At 37.2% G+C, this 11,027-nt stretch overlaps 1 protein-coding gene across 1 annotated transcript; it reads left to right on the plus strand.

Annotated features, from left to right (window-relative positions):
• kmt5aa (lysine methyltransferase 5Aa) lies at positions 1–10,596 on the plus strand. The gene is made up of 7 exons (XM_006804716.3): positions 1–231; positions 2,773–2,926; positions 3,110–3,398; positions 4,492–4,579; positions 5,749–5,808; positions 6,090–6,280; positions 6,589–10,596. Exons 1-7 carry the CDS (start codon positions 223–225, stop codon positions 6,797–6,799), a joined length of 1,002 nt encoding a protein of 333 aa, XP_006804779.1. The 5' UTR covers positions 1–222; the 3' UTR covers positions 6,800–10,596.
• Positions 10,597–11,027: the final 431 nt, after the last annotated feature.

The raw sequence follows: 11,027 nt of genomic DNA on the forward strand, positions 1-11,027 counted from the left end.
AGGAAGATGGCGGAGCGGAGCTGTGGAGGCTGTATTGGCTGAGCTGCTGTAGGTTTAAATGCAACAGAAGGGCACGCAGTCACCGTGGAAGCGGCCGACGTGAAGGGACATCTTTCCCTTGTAGGAGCAGGGCGAGGTTAGCCTTTTACTGGATTTTCTGTTTGTGTTTTTCTCTAATCGAGAGGAGAGTGCCGAGCGAGGAGCAACGAAAACAAGTCGGACATGAACGGGGTAAGTTTGCTTGTTCGGTCATCACCGTCGAGCCAAACTGTGGTTAAATAGGGAGAGCTAGCTAAAGTGGGATAACTCTTGAGACTAAGGTGCTTGCCGGTGGAAATGTATTTAATTAATACTTGTAGCCCAGTTGGGTAGTATTTTTTTCTGTAAGTTAGTGTCGTTAAACTCGCTACAGAGGTGCCGTTTTGTTGGGGAGTGCTTGTTTTGGCTACTGAAAGCTACATGCATGTGTCTGGCAGCCGAGGACACAACAGCATTTTCGGATGTTAGAAGAGATCGAAATACGTGATATTGTATTTCTATTTTTGAGCGGGGTTTATAGATTAAAATCAGTTCCGTGGTTTGGTTTGAATGGATCTGATCGGGAGATAATGAGTCGGGAGGCCTATCTGTGCCTTCACTCTGGATTTAAAGGGGCTGACTGGGGAGTGTAGGTGGGTGTGGATCCAGCGTGGTGCCCTTTTCCAGGCCCCACCCACAACACTGGTGGAAAGTAGCGACTGTTTTGTACTGAAGGAAATGATAAGATTGAGGAGAGCTATTAAGGAATCAATGAATATAGAAAGATAATTACATGCATATGTAAAATAAAGTAGATGAGATAAAGTGTGTGACAAATTAAAGGAAAAAGTGATCCTCCTACCTCTACAACGAGGCGATCCGCTGCGTGTGTCATGCTTTGGGGCAATTTATGATGGATTTGTTTAGCTACACTTCTTCTCGACAAAGGATACGATCACTCAAGTGTCTCACCAGAAAGAGAGCACCAATTTGTTTATTTGGTAGTTCAATGAAAGGCTTCAGTTAGTTAAGAGTAAGGGAAAAATGCGTTCACATCTGCGGTTTTATCTTGTTATACAATATTGGAAATTTAAAAAAACTAACAAAACACTAAATTTTCGGAAATATTTGTGGGTGTTTTCTTGTTTGTTTGTTTTTGTACTACTCTGAACACTAATGTGGCCCTCCAATGAGATGACAGTACCAGCAGTGGCCCGCAGCTCATTTAAGTTTGAGACCCCTGCTCTAAATGAGCACAAAGTTACTGTGAGTGATCACCTTCGTCCTATGTTGAAACATTCTGCCCTGATACGAATGCTAATTTCCAGGATGGCAATGCTTCTGTCCTGAGGGTACAAGGTTCACTGAAGGGTTTATTTAGGATGAAAGTCATGTGGGTCATATCTTTTGGGTTTCACAGTCTTCAGATCCCAAGTCAATCAAATACCTGTTTGTGATTTGGGTCAGACCTATGAGAGTTCTCTCTAAATAATAAATGAATACATTTCTTTTTGAAAACTGGTGTTTGGTCCATCCAGTAGTGAGTCTCAAAATGGTAGAGAAACATTTCTAGCCTGGTTGGTAAAAATCTTAATGATACTTTATTTATTTTTTTCTATTATTTGGCACCCATCTCGATATTTTATTATAATGATTATAATATTGTCTTTCTTGTGTGTATTCTAGTGTTTAGACATTGCATTTACATTTAATATGCAAATCAAGCTCTAGATTTTCAAGTGAAGTAGTTTAATAGAATTACCACAAAACACGCCCCAATCGGACTGTTTTCACCGTGACAAAGTAAAAGTGGCTGTTGATCTTATCCCTTCCTGTTGATTGCATCATTTCAGCTTCATTCATACAGAAGAAAACAAGCTACATCTTATCAACAAATTAGCTGAGCCATATCTTGAGTGACTCATTCAACTTAATCCCTTTGCATTTTGGTTTGGATTGGTGATCCGCTTTTGTTTTTGTGCGCCATTAAACTCATTTTATTTGTTTCTAATATTTGTTTATTTCCAATAATATAAGCCTCACATTCAGTTACAGGTGGGCATAGACTCACAATTATACCACAATATTTCTGACAACAGAGAAAAAAATACTTAACATTTTACTGGTGCTTGCAGCTTGCACACAGCTCATCATATCATATATTGAGACAATGATTGTTATTGTCTCACTGATAAATTCCAAAAATGTGGCAAAAAAGTAGGTGGACATGCATAGGAGGAATCAGTGGTACTGAACAGGCAATCGCAATAGTAGTGCTTGGTTGTACGAGATGTGCCGTTATATTTCCAGGGAGTTGCACATCAGGTTCTAGCAGAGACTACGGTGTTGGGTTTCCAAGGGTTTGTAGTTACAACATAGGTACTACATGGATTTCCTGCTGAAGCATGAATCCTCAGTTATAGAGCAATAATAGTGCACGTCAAGCAGATAGGGTTGCACATCACCAGCTGCTAGTATCTCCTCCTACTTACTTTTTGGTGTCCTTTTTTTTCAAATTGTAAATTGAGCTTGTTGTTTCCACCTTTAGTAGGAAGAAGTATTGTGCTTTGTTGGGGGATGTTGAAGTAGCTCCCATTTTAGGTACTAAATCGCCACCAGAGGCTGTCGCACAGCTTTTACCTCAGATGTGCCTCACCTTGTCTCGTTGCTATAAATGGACTATCCCAAATATTCCTCTCCATGTTTTGTGATGGATCATTCTAGAGAGTGATCAAGCTTTCTCTCCTTTCACAGGACACTGTATGCAACAGCCATTCATTCGCCCTCTTGAGCTGCACCAACTCCATATCATCAGTTCAAGATGAAAAGCCCACCATCAGGTTGACACAGGACAGAAAGTGCTCTCCAGTTTTGTCCTTGCAGAATGATGCCCAGAAGCCAGGAGAAGGTGAGTATGTTTACTCCAGTTCTTCAGTTTGATTGTCAGCAGAGGAGAGCTGGTTTAACAGTCCATGGGACAGTAAATGAATCCCTGTTATTATATATATCATGTAAGAATTTCCAGTGACAGAAATTAGAAGCACAAGATTTGTCTGAATCTTAAGGATGATGTTTCTCCATTCACTCTCAGGACAGACAATGAATACCATCAGCACTCCAACGAAAGACCCAAAGGCAGATTTCACAGAGATGGAGAACAGCTACAGCCAGTGTTCACCCTGCTGGTCTGATGAACAGCCATCACCTCTGCAGCTCCACTGCACCGAAGCCTACCTTTGTTCTCATCCTGAACTCTCCCTTCCCCTCAGCAATGGCTTAACTCATACTCCCCTACATGCCAATAATGGCGGCGCTCTCCATGGCCTCCAGAGGAGGGGAGCCCGGGTCAAGGTCATAGGAAAGAAATCCACTCGAAGAATGTATGTGTTGATTACTGATGCATTTTTACAACCTTTCCTGATGGTACATGCAGAAGAGTGTGCTCTCATGCTGCCTTTTGTATACAGGAACCATACATAGTATAAATGTCATGTTCATACCCCAGATACCATGTATGGATTAGGTGGTCTGATTAGATTTTGGAGCACCTTTGTAAGTGAATTTATATCTTAATTACTACATTTTCTTGTAAACACGTTAACTCACAAGAGCTACACACTAGATAACCACATGGACACTATATAAGGAATATAGTTATAGTCTGAACTCTTTTGCATAATGTGTTATATGTGTTTTCGGTGACTAACTTGTACATAATGTAGACTTTTAAAATATTTGGTCTAAATCTTCCAGTGCTTTCTTGACTAGTGGTAAGCCAACTAGCTGTGACTTAGTTACTTAGAATATATGTGGTAAGTTTTAGTCTGGTAATGTTGGTTGATGAAGAAATGTAAAAATTGACAGTTAAATTACTAAATCAGCCCTGGTAGCTTGGATGAACGAGCCAGTCTTATCCACTCAAGGGAAATTTTGCTACAGAAAATCCTAGACATTACCGTTGAAGAGCCTACAAGGACTTGGCTAACCTTAGTTAGAAGAATGTTGGCTCAAGGTCAGATTTGATCTCAAAAGCCAAGTGATCCATTAATAAATTGAATGTCTTGCTGATGTTGACTGTAGTTTTTCACTGACAGACAAATTTCTGTTTGGCTAGATGGGCTTAATTTGATTAAACAGACTTTCTTCTGGCTAATCTTGATTAATAGACTAGTGTTTAATAGTATCATATTATACTATAATATTATATTATATAATAATAAGTTAAACTATCACCACCGAGTGTCTAAATGTGGTTAGGGGAAGGCTTTTCAGTTGGAAGGTCAGTAGTTTGATCCTTGGTCCTCTAAATCCAAAGAAAACTTTTTTCCCTTTTTGGCCTGAATGAATATGGCACCTATCCATGAAGGAGTTCAAATGCCTCTTGGTAATAAATGGTGCAGTGCTGTAATAGCCTATCATTAGGCTGAATGGGTATAATAGTTGTTAATGTTGCAATGTGTTTATTTACTATAGGGCAGGAGGGGAAAATTCCCAAAACCGGAAAGTTACTGACTTCTATCCAGTAAGACGAAGTTCAAGAAAAAGTAAAATGGAGCTCAAGGTAAGAAAAAAGTCTATTTCATAATGTACTACAACATATGTTATAGGTAGTTAGGCATAGGCATATTATTTGATATTCAAGTGGTTTTCTTTGGAGAAGTGGGAAAAGTATGGGTCTTATTAAAGTGTTTGCCCTCAGCCAAAACCTGTTTTGTCTTTGTGACAATTATGTGCAACCCCCACCCCCACTCCACACTTTGACACAAGAGCAGGTCTGAATTGTTTGTGGTGTCACTGAATATCAAAGTAAGGGCTGAAAATAGCTGATATAAAAAATGTTTTTAAATGTATACAATCACCATTAGAAGATATTCTCTACAAAACCATATCTGAATATGAGTGTTTAGTACCTGTAGGTAAGATGCAACATACTAGAATCTGCTTTTAGTTTATACTGTACCTGTATTTGTAGGCTATGGCTGGATACATTATGATGATATAGCCTTTTTGTGTGTGTTTGTTAGTTCTTGTTTTTTCGGTTGATCAAAATTTGTGAACAATAACTGTCAAACAGAACAGGAAGTTGGAGTCAGAAGACCTTAACTGATTGGTTCTCAGACTGATGAAAGTGTCACTGCTAAGTAAAAATTTTCTCGAATGGAAAATTCTGGTGGACAGTTTCCACAAGTGCAGATTTTCTAAGAGTAGATAAAGTTCAAAGGTGGAGTTTTGACCTTAGCTGTATCTTTAAGAATGCTCATGACAAAAGCTTTGTCCTAACATATACTCTCATAGCATGTTTAGTATTGCCAAAAACATTGTCTTTATGTTTGCACTTGTGTGGTGCTCTGACTGTGTTTGAGGGAAATATACTTTTTATTAATAATGTGGATGTACCGTGGGGGTAATAGTTATCTGAACCCTGCTTAAATTATACATTTGCTCACCTACAAAATGAACAGTCTCTAATTTTTATGGTGGTTTTGTTTTAATGGAGAGAGACTTAATATTAACCAAAAACATAAAAAATAAAATTGATTTCCATTGATTTGTCATGGAATGAAAGTATTTGATCCCCAAACAAAAGATGAGTTGGCACTTGATAGAGAAACCCTTGTTCACAAGCACTGCGAGAGATCTGGGGATTAAATAACTATTACCCCCGCTGCATGACTCTGTGTATGAAGACAAATCTGGTCTGGCCTGTTTCATGTTCCGTTTTGTTACCAGTGCGAAGAAAAGAAGCTCATAGATGATCTCATTACAAGTGGAATAGAGGAAGGAATGGAGGTACGTTGAATTTTCTTTGTTTCTTCTTTCTACATCTGAAGGAAAAATCTTATTGTCATTGTAAATGAGGATTTACTGTAGACCTTTAAAAAATCCTTAAATTTTACTCAGTCATGTTCTCGTACAAAAATGTCTTATTTTAAGGATTAATTTGAATATGAAGCCCGCAAAAAGGCTCAGAGTGACCTAATTCAAATTGTACATTGTTCATATGTTTACTGAAGAACCTTTACTTTGCCAAGCTGTGTCACCACAGAAAGCCTCTTGTACTGTTTTTGTAGGTGCAATACATAGAAGGAAAGGGGAGAGCGGTGTTTGCCACTCGGTGTTTTCAGAAAGGCGATTATGTGGTGGAATACCACGGAGACTTGCTACAGATCACCGATGCTAAAAAGAGAGAAGCCGAATATGCTCAAAATCCAGCAACCGGCTGCTACATGTACTACTTCCAGTACCTCTGCAAAACATACTGGTAGGAGGAAAAGACTTATCTGGGATTCTATGAACACTCATTGGACATTTTGGAATTTGTGTTATATTAAGTTATGAAACCAGTTTACCAAAGCCACCAGTTTGATAGGACAAATGATTAATTTCGATTTTTTTTGTTTTATTCTTTTAATGAAAAGGAAACATTAACATAGCAGCTAATATGGTCACTGAAAACAATTCAGTATTTAATATGAAAATGTAAATGCTGTCTTGTGAACATATTGTGTATGTATATTAAACAACCTCTAATACGAACACCAATGTAATTGTATGTGTTTCTGCCAACAGTGTGGATGCTACAAAAGAGACTGGTCGAATGGGTAGGTTGATAAATCACAGTAAAAATGGGAACTGCCAAACCAAACTCCACGACATCAACGGTGTTCCTCACCTCATTCTCATCGCCTCTCGAAATATTGACAAAGGCGAGGAGCTGCTTTATGACTATGGAGACCGCAGCAAAGCTTCCATCGCTGCTCACCCCTGGCTCAAATATTGATTAAGAGGTCCAGAGAAAAAGTAAAGGGAAACGTACAGTAAGACTTGTTTTTTCATTAGCTAGTGTACAAAAGGCCTTAGAAACAGAATGTGTACCTTTTTTTTTTTTTTTGTTTCAATAATGAGGAAGCTGGGGTGTGTGAAGGTTTAGTAGACATTTATGGGTCCAGGTCATGGGGGCTGATTGGGTTCATATCACATTTCAGTTAAGGTCCATCTGCCTTGTCAGATGTTATCTGTACTTTTTATTTATGTGTGTTTCAGAAACATTCTTTTGTTTTGCAGCACATTTGTTTTGTACATTTTGTATTACCTATAGAGTAGTGCTTCTACAGCATGCAGGTAGTAGTTGATGCTCTGCATTTTTATACAGCTTTTTTTAATTAGTACGTAGATACTTGGCAATACTTGTATTTGCTCCCCTTTTTGAATCAGCAGAAACTATGAGATGCAAATTACAAACTCTTTTTAGATATGTATTCTATTCAAGGGGTATCTATTTTCAGCAATTGGACCTCACACTCATTGTTTAGTGGGGTAAAATAGTTAATCACGTTCACGGTTTATTTGGCGTTTCAGGATTTTGGTTACCAAAAAAGATCACATGTTTTGACACTGGATGAAATACTTTGTGTTGATCATGGAAAAGATTACATTAGAATATGGGAATTACTCTTATGAATGTTTATTTTTTAGGATAGATTGTATTTTATAATATTAAACATGCCATATACAAAGAGTTAGTATGTGGTAAATTTTAAAAAATTAAAACAAAAAGTATCTGGGAAAACCTACAGAATATTCTGTGTGACTCGAAGAGATGATTCGCTCATGCAAGTAATAGTTTCGGTGTCTCTCTCTAACCTCAATTGGCACACACGATTATCTCATCTGTTGGATTTAGTTTCACTTAATTATAACTTCTCCCACTGATGACGACACTGTCTGTGGTGCTGCACTTTGTAAATATATTTATTTGCTTGCTGTTACAAATCCAAATGTTGTTTCAAAAGAAATACTGTGACATTTTGGGAATTATGTTGTATTTTTTTTTTTTTTTTTTGCTGAGACTTAATGGGAAGATTGATCAAACTCTCCTGTGTCTATGCAAAATGTCAATCTGATCACCTTTTTTGAGAGCGGACACCTGAGCTTAAATCCAATGCATTATACTTGCAGTTGCATTAATTTAAGAGGGGAGAGAAAATGTTGATGGTTAGGCTAAAATGCAAATTCTCAGTTTTATTCATAAAGGTTTTATCAGACAGATTACACCCGTTGCCTTAAAATTAAACTCCTAGCTGAAATATCATTTTGAATTTTTGGACTATCAAATCTGTCATTACTGTCAATTATAGTGAAGCTGTGTCGCGGTTTGAAGAGCCCAGGGGCCAGGGGAGGTCAAATCTGCTTATTACTGTAATATAACACCACTGTTAGCATTATTAGAGTATTTGCTTCTGAATGATTGCTTAAACACACATCTGGATGGAGAATAGTGTAAATTTGCTGTACTAGTGAAACTAAAGTTCCAAAAACCAGCCAGAAGGGTGTGTGCTCTTGTAATTAACAAGGTGCAGTACAGGTACCAATGAAAGTTTGTTTATGTGCCAAATCTTCACGATGTTTGGTAAATACAAACTGTGATTCAGTTCCAGTATCTGTAGATTCCTGTTTCAACATACAGACATCATAGTCTTATTGAACCCACAGCAAAATGGGAAAATGAATGTATTTACCAAATTCAAAAAAAGCAGTTTTTGACTGTGAACTCCATTAGTTTCTATTTACGTACAGATATAAAACAGAGTCACAACAACTGTATGGCTTTTCTTCTTACAGATGTTCCAAATTTATTAGCTCAATTGTCAACAGATTTGCTGTTGTTGCATATATATCCATAATTAACAGTGCTTATACAAATCAGTGGACAACAAAAAGCCAACTCGATAACAGCTGACCCCTTCCTAACAGTGTAGTGTGTTATAAATGGGTAAAGCTTAACAAGTTAAACAACAGAAACGCAATCAGACTTGGTTACACACAGTGTTAATTGGCAGCTTAATCCACATTTGGTGTTCTAGTGAGGACAGCACAGGATTAAATCATGCATTTGTGTTTATGGTAATGAACAAACATGTCACCCAGTCCCACAGTCTGACGCACTTATGTTCTTTAGCAGTTTATCAGTAACAACAGAACTCTGTGGTACAAATACAAGTAGTTAATTAACAGCATAGTTCGTTGTTTGTTGTAGGTTATTCTGCAAGTGTGTGAAAATGATGATGGAGTTTAGTTCCAGTTGGATGAGTTTAAACGTACTCAAGCTGCCACTGATGCTTTTCATCTCACTGATGCAGTGATTTTAAAATGGTGTACACGTGATCTGCTTACCCATTGTTTCTAGTAGTAGTTCAGACTTTTACTTTATTTGGTTTTCATTTATTTTTAGTTTGTGTAGTTTTAATTATGGTTTTAGTCAGGGGATCCATCGGGGCCTGTGTTTAAAGACACAGTGTTACCAGATCTCAGAAAAAAAAGTGTGACAAACAGTGTTTATGTGGGACAAAGTAGGACAGGATGATGCAGGGAGGCAGTCCAAGATATCTGAAAGCAACTTTTCTGGCTTTCTTGCTCTCTTGTAAATACAAGAAGAATAAAAGGAAACGTATGCTGCCCTTCTTACTAGCGCAAATTTAAGACGGTTGTGATACACAAATGCATACTGTGCCACCTCACACCATATTTTCTCCTGTGTGAAACTGAAAAATAAATTTTAAAAAAAGACATGTCAATTACTCAAACTGCTGCAAAGCTTGTTATGTTTTGGTAACTTGAACAGATGGGCTAAGCTTCAGTTGACTATAATAAACATGTGCTTGATCAAAGTCATACTTTAGAAAAGTGTGAACCAGTCAAAATGTGGGGCATTGTCTCAAGATGTGGGACAGGAGGACAAGGAATGAAATTGCAGTGCAGTCCCACATGCAGAGGGCATCTGGTCACCCTAGCTCTTACTTATTGTCTAGTTGAGAGTTCAAGAAGACTAGCCTAGTTTCATGCAAAGACTGAAAGTGAGAGAAACGATGTATGACCTGTGGCTGCTTCCAAAGGTCAAGCCCACAGACTGGCATGTTACATATTGTGTTGACTCAACCTTGCAAACATTTGTACCTAAATAACATGTGCTCTAATTCAGCTTTTTCAACCGTAACAAGTTAATCATGAATTAAATAAACTGAAATACTGAAATCGGTCATTTCATTTAGATTAAATCTCATTTAATTCAATTCAGTGAGTGGCTATGCTGCTAAGCTTAGCTAGCTCATTTTTTCAAAAGAAAAATTATTTATTACTTTTCTTCACCAATTTTACCAAGCCTAGTATACTCATAAACTATTTAAATACATTAAAGTATGTGATATATGAGGTAGCTTGTACTCATGAAACCATGAAAGCCATTATAGAGACAGGCACCACAGCTAAGCTTGACTAGTTAACTTTAGCCTCCTAGCTTTTAGAAGGAGGAATTCATTCCCCTTGTAAGTTGTCCTGTGTCCTGCACACATTACTGAAGCTTAAAACTTGCACAAAACAAACTAAAAGTTCTTCTAGAATCAAGTCTGCTATCTTGTTTTGTTTTTGGGTGTTTGGCAGGGTGCCATATTTCTCTTATAAAATCTCTACTTAGCTGTAACTAGCTAACTAACTAGATACATGTTGTGTTTTTTTTTTTTTCTGTTTCATAGTTATTGTGATTTTTTTTTTTTATTATTATTATTTTTTTAGTTTGCTCATTTCCCCCAAAATTACACTCTAAAATATCTTTGTGGTGTATATATATATATATTTTTTTAAATTTATTTTTGTTTTTATAGCCAGGCTACTGTTTCCCTTGTTTCCAGTCTTTCTGCTATGCTAAACTAAGCAGTTCCTGACAAATTCATGTTAACTGTACAGATATGACTTGTATTGATTTTCTCAGCAAAAATCCAAATGAAACACAATTTCCTAAAATGTTGAACTATTTCTTTAAGCCTTTTATTTTATGTTTTTAATTTCTTACTTGATTGTAGCAGCTTTGTTTAAAAATGACCCAGCTAAACAGTATATTGTACCTTTTGCACCAATTTCTCTACGTGCTTATTGTCTGTACAGCTGTCGAGGTTATGGGGATTTCCAAAAGACAACAACAAATCCAGCTCTCTAAGTTATTCTTAAAATATTTA

Source organism: Neolamprologus brichardi, chromosome 7 (assembly GCF_056152115.1).
Source record: "Neolamprologus brichardi isolate AB-2024 chromosome 7, ASM5615211v1, whole genome shotgun sequence".
Taxonomy (NCBI): Eukaryota; Metazoa; Chordata; class Actinopteri; order Cichliformes; family Cichlidae; genus Neolamprologus; species Neolamprologus brichardi.